General features: G+C 46.2%; 1 protein-coding gene across 1 annotated transcript in view; it reads right to left on the bottom strand.

Annotated features, from left to right (window-relative positions):
• Nucleotides 1-15,591, bottom strand: part of SLC24A3 (solute carrier family 24 member 3) — a 476,071-nt gene that overhangs the window by 28,822 nt on the left and 431,658 nt on the right. Inside the window, exons 10-12 of the mRNA XM_058563309.1 lie at nt 11,409-11,542; nt 8,246-8,406; nt 7,197-7,467 (exon numbers count right to left, since the gene is read on the bottom strand). Coding sequence (XP_058419292.1) covers nt 7,197-7,467; nt 8,246-8,406; nt 11,409-11,542 — 566 coding nt within the window. The remainder of the gene's footprint in view (nt 1-7,196; nt 7,468-8,245; nt 8,407-11,408; nt 11,543-15,591) is intronic.

The raw sequence follows: 15,591 nt of genomic DNA, 5'->3' as shown, positions 1-15,591 counted from the left end.
GTTAGGTAATGAAATCTTCCAGATTACAAGGCGTCAGTGGTCACAGCGCCATCTAGTGGAATTGCTAAGCATGGTCTGGCAGCTCACGGAAATCTTGAAAGATGTTTTGAAGGCTCTTCAAGTGGTCAAAATACTGCTTGAGTGTTTGGATCCCAAGCTGATATGGATTTGCAAGTTAATCATTGCTTTCTGGCTCTCTAACTATCTGCTGCCATGAACAATATGATGGATCTGTCAGTGATGACCTGATCCTACCATCTCTGTGCTGCCCGAATGCGATGCATAAGAAACACCCATTAATGTTTATTTTGGTGACTATATCGCTATGTGTTCCTTGTAGCCTCAGATCTGACAAACATATTAGTTCTCCTTTGGCTTTTATTACCAACCTGCTTAAGTGCTAACTCACCTCTGGTAAGAAATATGTATACACATATGTACTTCCCACTTCAATGGAGATACAGAACATCTCCATCTTCCAGAAAGTTCCTTGTGCCTCTTTCCAGTCAACCCCTCACTCCCTACACCATAGATTACTTTTTGCTGTTCTCCAACTTCAAATAATGAAATCATATAGCATGTTTTTGTGTCTACCTTCTTTTATTCAACATAATGTTTTTTGAGGTTCATTCATGTATCGGTAACTCATTCTTTTTAATAGCTGTGTATTATTCAATCCTATGAATACACAATTTGTTTATCTATTCTCCTATGGATGGGAATTTGAGTTGTTGCCAGTTTTAGGGTGTTACGACTAAAGTGGATATGAGCATTTTGTACAAGTCTTTTTGTGGGCATGTTTTCATTTTTCTTGGGTGAAGACCCAGGAGTAGAATTGCTGAGTCATAGGGTGGGTGTTTATTTAACTTTAGAAGAAACTGACAAACAGTTTTCCAAAATGATTGTACCATTTTATATTCCCACCAGAGTTAAGGAGGTATTTTTAACATTACATTTTGAACAGTGATTAATAAAATGTTTAACAAAATTTATTTCATAATTTTATACCAGTATCCAGCACTTATTTCATTTATCTCTTGCCAGTCACCAAATAATTTCTTAAAACTGCAGAGTAAAGTTACACGACATCACTTCTGGCCCCCGGGCGTCCTTCAGATGGCCGAGGCAGGGCAGCCTTTAGGGGGAGAGGGGCTTTCTCATCAGATAGCGCTGGGTCTGGGTTGAGTAGCTCAGTTATTTAAATTCCCTAAGCCTCAGTTTCCTCATCTGTAAAATGTGGACACAACAGCACTGAGCTCACAGAGTTGCTGGAAGAATTAAATGAGAATGGTATTAGGATAGGGGCTGGAGCTTGCAAGTTGCTGGAGTCAAAATACTCAAGGTCATTCTTGACTCCCCGTTCTTTCATCCCCTATGCCCACCGCTGGCAACTTGCCCAGGGCATTCTCAATCTGTCTGCAGCTCACTATCCCCACAGCATCCCCCTGAGCCCAGTCCTCCATCCATGACCTAGCTGAAGACCTGGCTTCCTAAGGGGACCTCTGGCTCCTATACCTGCCCTACCTCCATCTGCTCACCACTGACAGCCAGAGGGAGAACCTCAAAAGCAGACTGTTCTAGAACTTTCCACTAGCTTCCACTGCCCTCAGAGTTAAACCACATCTTGCCACCACAGCTGACAAGGCTCTACTTGATTTGGCCCCCACCTACCACTCTCCCTACTCATATGCCACCCTGTCTTGGCCTTCTTCCTCAGATTCTCCAAGCCTCCTTCTGCCTCAGGGCCTTTGCACTTATGATTCCGTCTGCCTGGATCTTCTCGTAGCTGAGTCTGCCCTGTCATGCAGGTCATCTCACAGCTCAAATGTCACCTAACCACTCAGATCATCCAATCTAAATAAGAACCACCCCCCCTCACGCCACTCCTTGCTTTCCCAACACCTGCTTTTATTTGCTTCATAGCAAATGTTTTCTGTCTGAAATTATTGGGTTTATTTGTTTCCTCATTTATTTTCAGTTGCCCCTAAACTAGAATACAAACTCTAGAAGAATGAGTGTTTTCTCTAGCTGGTTTACCACTCTGTTTTGAATACCATGAACAGTGCAGGGCATTTATCATATGCTTGAAACATATTAATAATGTTAACAGTAATAACAGCACTATGAACAATCTAATCAGATAAAAAAAATTGTTTTTGAGAATCTAGGGGTATCCCACTTACAAGTGCAGGATAAAGTGAAGAGAACAAAGGAGAAGTCTTTTCCCATTAGCTGCTATGCACCTTGTTAGATTTAAGATCTGGAGGTGGTCAAGTGAATGATGAGAACACTGAGACTGGTTTGGCTGGATTACGAAGCAAGAAGACTGTCAGAGAGTTGTTTTGTGAGGGGCTTTCAAATGCTGCATAATCTAGAATATGGCCAGATCTTTGTATCCCAAATGCGTCCTGAATTCTGCATGTTCCTAAGTCCTGCAATGTGGTGACAAGCATTTACCCATCGTGGGCTCTCGGGACCCCTCACTGGCTTCTAGTCTTCCTGATGCCCTCGCAGGAGAGAGAGGGAAAGACTCAGTCTGGTTTAAAATACACACCCAGTCAAAGTTACAAAGGCACACATGGCTGGGAAGAGAAATGACTTCAATTTGGCTCTTGGTCATTCTTTGGAAAATAAAAAAGAGGAGAAAAATGAAGTCAGAACTTATTACTGCAAGAGCTTAGAAAATGATATCGATTAGGTAAAGCTGCAAGGCGTACAAGTCAGCACAAAAGAGTTTTGGGTTTTTTTCTCTCAGCTGCTTTAAAAAATTCTGACTTGACACAGGGAGGACATTATATTTGGAAAACAGTTCTCACTGACATTAAAAATGATAGAGCTGCTTTCTTTAAGTTATAGCTCCTTTGTAAGAACAACAAACAACGTAGAAATTCAATGGATATCATCTGGAATATACCTTTAAATGTCATATAACAAATATAACTCCTTGAGCAAACCAAGTGATACAGAAATGTGCTTTTTCAATGATTTTGGGGAGCAGGAGCAGTCAGATAAGGATCATCTGTCCACATTTTAGCTAGTCTAAACTTCCATTTCTGAACAAAGGGGTACAAAACGTTTCCTCTCCTCGTTGAGTCAGCAGCATTTCTGGACACTTCCCCATCTTTTGTTCCATTGCCATGTGGTCCAAATAGAGCCCTCCTGGGATAGGTTTGTTCACTCATCTAACGAACATCCGCGGAACGCCCGCTGTGCCACGCTGTGCTAGGCACTGCTCCAGGTGCTGGGGATGTGGCAGCGAATCAGGAAACCAAACTCCCTGCACACAGACCTGATGCACCAGCCGTCATGTGATTTCCCGAAAGTCTGCCAGCAATTGGGAGATGAAGCAAGGACGTGGACCGGGCACCCTGAGCAGAGAGTGTCCCTTTAAGTGTGACCGGCTCTAAAAGCAAAGGACTCATTCCTAAGTTATATTCCTTATTGAGCTTTTTAGGAAACTTAATTCTATTGGACAGAGAAAAAGTCATTGCTCAGTATTTTAGACCTAGAGCTGAACATATAAATTTGTTCTAATTATATAGGCAATAAAAATGTATGTTGTTTTAAAATGGAAAATATAGAAAAAAATCCAACATAATTCTACCTAGGATAAACATACTTATATTTTGGTGTATTTCTCCTCAGTCTTTTTTCTATGGACGTGTATTCACCTACATACACAAGTAAATGTTTCTCGTCTGTCAGTCAATAGTAAGACTTTCTTCACACAAGAGATAAGAATATCTGTACAATTTATATGTACGCATCTATGAACACATATACTACACATAAGTGTATATAATACACATATATACTATACGAATTTAACCTACATATATTATATGCACATATAAACAGCTATGTTATTATCTGTGCATATGTTATATAAGCATACAATACAATATGCTAAGTGTACACAGTATGTATACGAACATGTCGTATGCATCCATTACATCATACATGGGCACACACAACATATATGCACATACGCTTATATCCATGTATACACACACACAAATGTCATATATATGCCTATACTCACATACTCCTTATTTGTTAATTATTTTCTTACTTGTTAATTATACCCACTATAGTCAAGTCCTGGAGAGAAGAAACCCTGCAGCCAGGTGACAGAAACAGGGAGCCCGGGCCCTCGCGGGATTACCACGAGAGGGACCATGTCCTCATTGTGTGGACGGACCCTTTTCAGGCCAAAGGAACTTAGGGTGAGAGGAACCCGACATGGGGCTCCAGGACTGAGTCCTCACGGCTCCTCGGGTGCACTCTGCTGGCCTGTGGTGCCCTCCAGCCTGCTCACCCCTGCAAGGAGGCTGTCTGCCTCGGGAGAGCCTGACTCGACACTTAGCCCCCTAGCCTCAAATGGAAGTTTCTGAGGCCAGGAATGGGGTTTCTCAGCAGCTGGTGGAGAACAGAGGGTCATAATTGGACAAGCTCAGGCTCCATTTCAGAGGTGAACCTGGCTCTGATGAGGGTCCCCTGAGTCTCAGAAGATCTGTGAGGATCGCTGTGAGGATCTAGGCCTCCAGCCTCTTGCCAGGTGTGGCCCACGGACCAGCAGCATCGGCATCTTCTAGGGGCTTGTTCACAATGCAGGATCTCGGGCCCCACCTAGATCTCCCAAATCAGAACCCACATTTCACCAAGGATGCCCAGGTGAGAAGGGCTGGTGCAGAAGAACTTGGGATCCCACTTCCTATCTCAGCAGTTCGGGGCCCTGGGAAGAAGCAGAGACCCCAAGGGATGGCAGGACCACGCAGAGCATCATTTATCCTCTGCGCCTGTGCTTCCGAAGGATGCCAGGGTCCCTGAGGCGGGATTCGCGAGCCCACCTCTGCAGTCACGTCTCCCAACCTACAAGGGGCCTTCTCACCTGCAGCTTAATCACGGAGACATGGAGGGGCAGCGAGCAGAAGTTTCAAGACACTTTGAAATCTCACAGTTAGGTCTGGAATTTACCTGGTCCAGGCGAGAAGTACGGAACAAGTGACCCAAAGGGGGCCCTTTTGTCCCACCAAGTAATGAGGCCCAGGTGTGGGAGCCGGATGATTTGGCTGGTCTCACGCGTGTCTTTAGTGGTCTGCTTGCAGGGATGCATGGGGGGCTTCTGGGCTCCCAGGAGGGCAACACGGTGCCTGGTCAGTACAGACTCCTCACTTGGACCCACTGCTTCCCTAATCAGTGAGAGATGTTAGCGAAGTGGGCATATCTGGAGCTTGGTTATGGGCTGATGACGGAGGACTTGGAGCACAGGAGCCAGGCCAGGCAGAACTGTAGACGTGGGCCCCCAAGACTCCCTCCCCCGATTCTCAGAGCCCATGAGGGAGAGGAGCTATCAGTTCCCTGACTGTGCTGTGCTCCGTGGCAGAGCTGACCTCCAGATGGGGAGGCCAATCAGACTGGGCCTGATCTATTCACAGGAGCCCTCACAGCAGAAGGAGAAGCCAGAGTGGTCAGAAGCGTGGGAAGGACCTGACACACCGTTGCTGGTTTGGAGATGGAGGGGCCACGCAGGTGGCCTCTAGGAGCAGTGAGCAGCCCCTGGCTGACAGCTAGGCGGAAACAGGACCTCAGCCATACAACCACAAGGAAGTGACTTCTACCAGCAACCTGAGTATGCGCAGGAGTGGTTCTCCCAGGGCCTCTGGAAAGGACTGCAGCCCTGCCCACACCTCGATCCCGGCCCTGTGAGCCCCTGAAACCCAGCCAGGCCTTGCAGGACTTCTGACCTACAGAACCGGGAACTAATCAACAGGGGTTTTAAGCTGCTAAGTTTGTGGTAATTTGCTGTGCGGCAATAGAAAATGGACACAAAGGTTTACAGGGGAAGAACGGAGCGTCTAGTCATTTAGTCCTTAAAATGTTTTGTCCTGGTTGATAGGGAAGAAGATTGCCAAGAAATATAGCCAAAGATGGCAAAATGAATAAAGAGCCAGTATACATTTCTCTATTAAGTTAACATACTAACAGGTACTGGTTTAACTCTGGCTGGGCAGTTTGGGAGTTTGGGGTATAGGAATCTGGGTGGATATTTTCTAGTTAGTTTTGATAAGTCCTTGAAGAAGTTGAGCTCTCAGGAGCCCCGAGGGGGCACAGGAGCAATTCTGGTCTGAGTGTTACTTGCTGTTCCCTGGATTCAAACAGGACCACAGAAAGCCCTTGCATCCGAAAATAAGACAGAACTCTGACACTCCACACCCACATCCCACCATTACATGGCCTTTCAAGCAGATCAAGCAATCCTGCCTCAGAATTTACAGTTCTCCCATAAATTCAAACATCCCACAGAAGTCGCACATGTTAAGTAAGCCTCACACACTTGACAGTGAATGTGAATTGGATCAGTGCTCTCTTTTCTGAAACAGCCAGAAGCTTCTGGAATGTCTAGTAAATAGGCAGAATTCTTTGGGTTTGGTACACCCATTCCACAATGGGTGCAGTGGGGGCACAAGGTCGCTGGAACGGCCAAGTCTTTGTTGGAGGTAGCAGTCAGGGGAGCAGGACACTGCCCTGGTGGCTGGGGTCCTGAAAGCTCTACAAGCTTTGCCCCTCCCCGTCACTGTACCAGGGAGATTTCCTCAGCAAGCCCCATGGGGTGAGACTTAGCTGGGGCCAGAATGCTTTTTGCCCAGGACTGCATCTCCTGTGGTGCCGCCCTGGAAACAGGAGGTCGTGGGAGAGGAGGGACCTGAATGGGGATGAGGGGCAGGAAATGAGAAGAAAACAAAGGCCAAGCGGGAGGGCTGCACACGTCCCCCAGGGCTGGCCGGGGCAGGACAGCTCCCCTGCCCCCTGTGACGGGATGGGTGAAGGTGGGTGCAGTGCCTCTGCCCTTGAGCTCCAAGCTGCTTTGCTGATGCGGGTCACGTGCATTTCGTCCTTAGCACCCAAAGGTCCCGCAGAACAGCTAAGAAAGGGCCTCGCTCCACAAAATGCCAAAAAGTCATATATTTGGTCAAAGTGTCCACATTTCAACCAATGATCAAGTGTCACTATCTTGGTCATCTTTGGACCCTCTACAACAGAGTCTTGCCCACTGTAGAAATAATATAAATCTTTTTGTTTTCATATAGAGATATTTCTTTGAATTAATGGCAGAAAGATCTTCAAAGTCAAGGGCATCTACTCAGTGGCCTCAATATAGCTCCCAACCCCAGCCCAGACATAGGACCTCTTACAGGGCGGGTCGAATGGTGTGTATGGTCCTTCATCATCCTCCTCATCCTCCTCTTCCTCTTCGTCATTCTCATTGTTCTCATTGTCCTCATTCTCATTCTCTGTCTCGTTCCCGGCCTCGGCAACAACATCGTCCCTCCGCGTCCCATTCACGCCTCTGTCTGGGGCATTGTTGGGCCCTGTCCCGTTCTCCACGGTGTGCTTGATTGGGATTTTGATGGCCACCTCGGATTCTCCATTGGCATAAGCCCTGCTGTTTATCAGTCTTTGTCTCTGAAAAGAGAAAGGCACATTCTTACCACGGTCAGAGGGACTGTAAATCCTTATACCCACAACACCAGCTTGTGGGATCTTTCCAGGGCATATGCAAGGAGATGCTTCCAGGAGGCTCTGCAGTCAAGTCTTAAGGGATTCCTCAAAGTAATAACTAACTCAGACAAATTCCTTCTGGGTGGAAGGATTAGCCTTTTATGACCCACTGGAACTTGCAAATACCTTCAGAGGAAAATTTCTATGTCTCAGACGTACACTTCTTTTCTATCAGGGTTCTTGATTCCCTGTGCACTGTGGTGTTATCTTTCGTTTCCAGATTGTGGGAATCCCTCAGTCCATGTGTGAGAAAGCCACACAAATGTGTTTGGACTAGTGTATCAATAAGGCTGCCACTCCAGAGAAACGAATACATAGAAAAATTCAGGTCAGAGATTCTGCATTACTTTAAACTAAGGTAACCCTGATTTAGAAACTACTTCTGCACAAGTTTACATTAGAGAGCTTTACTCAAATAGAAGATAAAAAGAAAAAATAGGTAGAAGGGGACAGAAGAGTTTTTCTACATAACTGGGAGCCCGACCATGTCTCTCAACGTGTGGAGGAAGAGCAAGGAGCAGGATGCATAGCTGGCCCAGGGAGCAAAGATGCTGGGAAGTGGCTGAGGGAGATAATTGTGTTAAATGTTGAGTTAGGTGCTTCCACTTTCAGACCTGGAAACGTCCCCCGCTTCCCAAAGTTTCCCACCCCTCTCCAGTGGCTAAAGGACTTTCCCAGATACCTCATTGATCAACATGCGACTGGCCATGGAGAGTCGAGTCTTGGGCGGAAAGTGGCTGGTGATCATGATTCGAAGGCCAGCCTCAGAGAAAGAAAGCTGGTGTGGGTAGGCCGACAGCAGCTCGTCTACCATGATCACTGACGCTTTGCGGTGGAAATTGGCTAAGAAAATTAAAAACATAAAATAAAAATAACATTGAGGCTAGGAAAGAGATATTCATTCAGTCTTCTCCCCTCTTCCTCCTCCCTCCCTTCCTCCCTCCCTCCCCCCATTCCTTCCCTCCTCCCATCTACCCATCTATCCTTCCTTTGTTCCTTCCTTCCATTCATCCATCCTCCCAACTATCCATCCATCTACCATCCTTCCATCCATCCTCCCATCTACCCATCTATCCTTCATTCCATCTAGCCATCTACCCACCCACCCACCCTTCCATCCATCCTTCCGTCTATCCACCCACTGACCCACCCTTCCATCCACCCTTCTGTCTATCCACCCACTGACCCACCCTTCCATCCACCCTCCCATCTATCCACCCACTGACCCACCCTTCCATCCACCCTTCCATCTATCCACCCACTGACCCACCCTTCCATCCACCCTTCCATCTATCCACCCACTGACCCACCCTTCCATCCACTCTTCCATCCATCCACCCACTGACCCACCCCTCCATCCATCCTTCCATCCATCCACCCACTGACCCACCCTTCCATCCACCCTTCCATCTATCCACCCACTGACCCACCCTTCCATCCATCCTTCCATCTATCCACCCACTGACCCACCCTTCCATCCACCCTCCCATCTATCCACCCACTGACCCACCCTTCCATCCACCCTCCCATCTATTCACCCACTGACCCACCCTTCCATCCACCCTCCCATCTATCCACCCACTGACCCACCCTTCCATCCACCCTCCCATCTATCCACCCACTGACCCACCCCTCCATCCATCCTCCCATCCATCCACCCACTGACCCACCCTTCCATCCATCCTTCCATCTATCCACCCACTGACCCACCCTTCCATCCACCCTTCCATCTATCCACCCACTGACCCACCCTTCCATCCACTCTTCCATCCATCCACCCACTGACCCACCCCTCCATCCATCCTTCCATCCATCCACCCACTGACCCACCCTTCCATCCACCCTTCCATCTATCCACCCACTGACCCACCCTTCCATCCATCCTTCCATCTATCCACCCACTGACCCACCCTTCCATCCACCCTCCCATCTATCCACCCACTGACCCACCCTTCCATCCACCCTCCCATCTATCCACCCACTGACCCACCCTTCCATCCACCCTTCCATCCATCCACCCACTGACCCACCCCTCCATCCATCCTTCCATCCATCCACCCACTGACCCACCTTTCCATCCACCCTTCCATCCATCCACCCACTGACCCACCCTTCCATCCATCCTTCCATCTATCCACCCACTGACCCACCCTTCCATCCATCCTTCCATCCATCCACCCACTGACCCACCCTTCCATCCATCCTTCCATCCATCCACCCACTGATCCACCCTTCCATCCATCCATCCAGGGAGGGTTGTAGTGAGCAAAATTTGGAGAAAAGTCAAAATCTGCTTTCCATGGGGCTCATTAAGACCTCTTTTGAAATGACTTGAAACAATTTACGCATCATTCCCTAACATGGTAAGAATAAGTGGTAACGTAAGAGAATTTCTCCCTGTCCTCAAAGGAAGCTTTTCTCGCCACTTAGATCTGGGGCCTAGGAAAGACTCCAATAATCTTTGGCAACCCTTTACATCCTTCAAACGTCAACAATGTTCATACTGAGCTGTTAAAAGCTGCAGAATTGACTTTAGTGCGAAGTAGAAGGCATGGTGGGGAAATGTACACATTGCTGCAGGCCAGCCTATGAGCAGGGCTGACAGAGCGGTGGGTGGGTCAGCTGTCCACAATACAGAGGCCCAAGGTCCAGACGGGGCTTGGGACAAATCCTGTGTAATGATTTGCTGGCAGGCCTGAAAAAAAGTTTCACCAAGGCCCAAGCCCCCTCTCTATGAGTGTGCAACATGAGCACACGCTCATAGGTACCTGGCCACAGCCTCTCCTGGTTCTCAGCCCTGTTTTCCAAGCCACTAAACCATGAAATGAGCTCTGGAAACACTGACAAATATTAGGGAGCCCTCTTTGGTTCCCTAAGAGTATTCCTTTTATGGTTAAAATCTATGCAGAAGAAAAGAAATGAAATGAAATCCTTATGTGGGATGGCACTGAATACTCCTAAGTCTTTTGTTAAACATGCACATAATTAGTCAGAAAAGTATATCAAATAATTGAATTTCAAAATCTAATAAGTGTCCACATCTTTCAAAGTCAGACACATATTTGAAAATAACCTATAGATTTTCTAATTTCTTTTTTGTCTTTCCTGCAAAGCAACCATATGGAACCACGGAGAAATAAACTCACACATTTCAAGGGGAAAGTTAAAAAAAAAATTAAATGAAAAAGAAACATTCTAGGCAAAAGTAAACGATACTTTTGTGTTCCTCTAAGAAAGAACATTATTTATTAGTGCTGTATTATTTCTCTTAGTATATCAATTGCTTAATAAGAATCTATTCAATATAAGAATTACTTTGAAAAGAAAAGGTAATCTTCTGTCATTTTTCAGCTTAGAAACTGAGGTAATGTAGCCTGAAAGTGAATTTGGATATAATAATATTCTAATAACAGCTATCATTAATGGAGTATTTTACATACTTTATCTCCTTTACTCATTACAAAAATTATCCTCGGTTTTCAGAAGAGAAAACTGAGCCTCAGAGTGGTTAAGTAACTTGCTTCATGGTCTCACATCCACAATGTGACAGAGTCAATACCTCAAAACCCGTGGCCTTCTTTCCTTCACCATCCTGTCCTAATTTTCCTGTATCACTCCCAGCAAATGTTTTGCCCAAGAAATCCCATGGGGCTTTCTGAGTCGGTTCATCACCAGGTATGAGACTGCTCCATGAGGTAGCCAAAGGGAGGGAGAGAGGACTGGAACTTTCTCTCCCTTAGTCTCCTTTGGGGCAGGCAGCGTCCTCTCCGACCCCAGGTGTGGCAGTGAGAGTGGGCGGACGGGCTGGTTTCCTAGCACTCTTGGAACGCAGTCTCCTCGGTTACCTTTCTTGAGTAGCACCACAGTGGCGTCGCAGTTGCTGCTGTCATCAATTTCAGCATTGTTGGCCAAGCCGTTGACCATGTTTCCAGCACCTTTCGTCCTCCTTTCGAAGCACTGATGTATGCAAGCATTATATCTGAACAATGTAACAAGCAGAAAGAGCCCCATCAGTGTTTGCTGTTCCTCCATTCCCACCTCCCCCTGTGTGCTCCCAGCAGCTCTCTCAGTCTGGATGCATTGTGAGGCACCCCAGGCTTCAAGTTATTACGGTCAGGCATTGCTTAACGATGGGGATACATTCTGGGAAATGAGTTGTAGGGCAGTTTCGTCGTCGTGCGAACATCATAGAGTGTACTTACACAAACCCAGATGGTACAGCCTACTACACACCTAGGCTGTGTGGTACTAATCTTATGGGACCACTGTTGTATATGCGGTCCATCATTGACCGAAACATCGTTACACAGTGCATGACTGTATTGTTATTTTTTTCATCCCATTACCCCTCATAATATGCAACCTGTCCCATTTTCCAATTAAAGGATATGGTAAATGAAAAGAAAACCAACATTACATAAAGAAAAAGTGACACACTGCTCTCTTTGCAACCTCTTCAATGTCAACGGAAGCACCTCTGGGTTGAGTCCCTGACTTGGAGTCTGTGCATGGAAGGGCTGTGATGAGACTCGGGCGGATGGGCAAGGTCTACCTTCTCTGGGCCATGTCTCCAGGGCCTTAGCCGTCAGGGACAGGCTTGGTGGGGGAACGAGAAAATGTCTCATTCATGACACTGCCCAGTGCTGTGTGTCATGGACTACATGTTATAGGCTGGTTGCAGTCTAGGTCTCTGTCTGTCTTTGGTTTCCTGAGGTCACAGGTTGGAATCCTGTGAATCTGTTACTGTAGTGCCATAATTCCAGGTCCGATGGGCTCTTAGCTTTATGAAAATATTCTGGTCTATGATTCTCTAGAACAACGGAGTGAAAACATTGTGCAGTGCTCATTAAATGTGTGTTAGAAGGGAAGACACTTATACCAGTTCCTAGGATGTTTCTGGCGGGTAAAGTTCTTGTCCCTTTATCTTTAGTATCTGAAAATTCCCATAGAGGAATCCTAGAAAACCCCTGCGCAAAGACAGCTGGGTAGAGTCTCCAGGGCATTGTGGGCCAGGGCTGCTCTTTCCCCCACTCAAAGACCTAAAGGCCTGCATGGCTTACTGCCCTGGGGACGACCCATTGAGGTGTCCCACCAGCTTGATCTCTGGCCTCCCATAGGAACAGCAGCCAGGCACGGAGACTCTAAATTGCCACTTGGCGGGCCACTCAGGCTGTCTCCCCTCCTCTTCCTCATCCCTTTTGCTGCTACAGACATGAGGCTCCATGGAGTCTCTCCCCACTGTATCCTGTGCCTGTTCTTCAGTCAGTGCAGCCGTGGGTGGGTGGGCCTATGGGGGCATGACAACCATCATGCTACAGATGGAGGTGTCCTCTGTAGCTGGGCCTTCTCTTCCACAAGCCCCTTCCTGTACACCCTGGGAGCCTGTGGTTCTTCTTACATTGCACGAGGGAGAACAGAAAACTAGTTAAAAGTGATGGTGGTGGCTGTGAAAAGGAAAGTGGGCAGGCCAATCCTGGGGGACTCTCAGGGTTTATGAGGCGGGGAATAGAATTAGAACATGACTATCTTGCAACCCTAATGAAATAATGGAGCCAGATATTGAGCGTCAGTGGCTGCCGACATCACAAACAGAGAGACAGGAGACATCAATGTGCCTGCTGATGGCAGAACTCAGCACCACCTGGGACATAGTCTGGTCTGAATCAGATCAATGGCTGACATATAGGAAACACAGAGGTCAGAGGAACAGGCCACACTACACCACGGGATGTAACCAACAATTTCCAAACCATGGGAAACTCTGCAGAGCAAATAATCAAACTTTGTCAAAGAGTCAACTGCAAGGAAAAAAAAACCAACAGAGGGTAAATTTATAAATTAAAAGAGATCCAAAAGATGGAGCAACCAATTGTAATAAGTGGAATTTATTTGGATTCTGATTTTTAAAATATTTATGACATTTATGAGACTAAAAATTATTTATGAGACCACTGAAAATTTGAACATTGGATATTTAATTCTATTAAAGAATTAGCATTAATTTTATGTGTGATAATAATATTGTGGTTATGTTAAAAATGAGACATATACTGAAACTTTTGTAGATGAATTCGTACGCTGTCTGGGGCTTCAAATCTTTGGAGGGAGGGAAATGGATGGGGGTGTGGATGGAGCGACTGTGGGTGATGGTTGTTGGGGCTGGTGACGAGCACATGGGTTCACCGTACTATTCTGTTGACTGCTGTATATAGTCAACCTTCTTAATGACAAGGTCTCCCCACTTTGTAAACTCAACAAGAATGCCCTGCCCTGCTGACAGACCTATGGGGGAGAGGATGTGTTTCTGTAATCTTGACTGAGTCCATTTTCCCTCAGAGTCCATTTTCCCCATAGAAATACTGACTTGCATGAAGGTTTGCTTTTCAAGTTAACAACTATGTACTATAATTTATTTGGATTTGAATAACAGTATAATAATATTATGTATATTATTATTATAAGAGCTTTCTTGAAACTAGATATTGGTTAATAACTATGCCATCACATTCTATCCTTACAAAAAAGCTTTGAGATAGAAAGTATTATTAACCCTGTTTTGTAGAAGAGGAAACTGAGATTCGAAATGGCTGAATCACTTGGCCCAGGTCCCGCTGCTAAGTGGCGGGGTGGGATCTGTGGCCAGGGCTGAACGTGAAGCACCTGATCTTAACCTCCAGTCATACTGCCGCATCTGGGGACCGAATCCCAGAGAAGCGACCCAGTCGTCCAGAAATCAGTCCTTGCCAAGGCCAGGTATGCCTCATGCTCCCTTCAGGTTTCCACCTATCTGGCCAAACTGAAATTGCTTTTTGACCTTCAGACAGAATGTTTAAAGTCATTTTAAAGCCATCTACCCAGGAGGCAGCTGACGATTCTAATATATGCTGTTTTTAACTGCTGCTGCTCTGTTTTATATTTTCAATTGAATGTTTTAAATTTTGTGCTTGCACCCTGACGCTATTTTATTGTGAAGCATGCAATTTTATAAATCAAATTTTATAAAACCCAATGATTAAAGCCTCTGATTGCAGAGGGGGGTGGCTAAAGAGCAGAAATTTCAATTTAGAACTTAAGGCCAGAATTTATGCAGAAAATTCCATGAGCACAGTAGCTGCCATTCTCCATTTTATTTGTATCCTGCTGGTCTGAACAGCTGGAAGGTTGGTAAAGCTGAGCCGTCAGCAGAAACACACCTCATCAGCTTTCACAGGGGGCCTGGTTTGGGGTACAGCAGAGAAACTGTTCACTGCGTTACCTTAACGTCCACAGGCCCTGCCAGCAACTCATGGGCTTTATGATGGGTTGGTGGAGGGTGCAGTGGTCTCAGCGTGCATACTAGCAAAATTCCTCAATCTTCCTTTCCTTTGGACGAAATCTGTTTTTGAAGACCTCCTTATTCCGTGAAGCCTCAGTGAATTCAGTATGGAACATGCTTTTACCCAAGTGTAGCTTTAAACCCAAGATTAATGCTGGGCATATAGCAGACACTCAGTCAATTCTTCTGGAAGAATCGACTGATCCACCTTTCCAAAAGGGAAGAGAGGACTTGACTCTTTGGGGACTTAAACTTAAAGGCTCAAAAAGTAAAAAAAAAAAAAAGAAAGAAAAGGTGAAATAATCAAATGAAAAACGCTGAAGGAAGATGTGTGTCACTGAGGCCTCCCCACTGCGGCAGTGATTCCCTAATCGTTTTGCTATTAGAGAGAAAGAGGAGCGAGATGGCTGCTCCTATCTTTAAAGGCTTTTCCTTTGGAGTCTAGAAACTTTGGAAAGCCGTTAAGCCAACTCTGGTTTTCATGAGATCCCATCTACTGGTATTTTTAAACGGAAGGTGATTTGTGGTAAAAGTATCTGGTTTCTTTGTCAATTACCTCATGGTAACTCCACACCAGGATACGTTTGGCTAAGGTTCTACTCTAGAAATGCTTTCTTCCAGTAACCAGACCCAGATGTTGGGTCCACGCTGACCATTGGACAGCTCCTGAGGTGAAGGCTGGACGCCATATTGAGTGGATTGGTGGCAGATGG

This window comes from Diceros bicornis, chromosome 19 (genome assembly GCF_020826845.1).
Source record: "Diceros bicornis minor isolate mBicDic1 chromosome 19, mDicBic1.mat.cur, whole genome shotgun sequence".
Taxonomy (NCBI): Eukaryota; Metazoa; Chordata; class Mammalia; order Perissodactyla; family Rhinocerotidae; genus Diceros; species Diceros bicornis.
The sequence above is the reverse complement of the archived record's forward strand: the minus strand, read 5'-3'. Positions and strand labels throughout refer to the sequence as shown.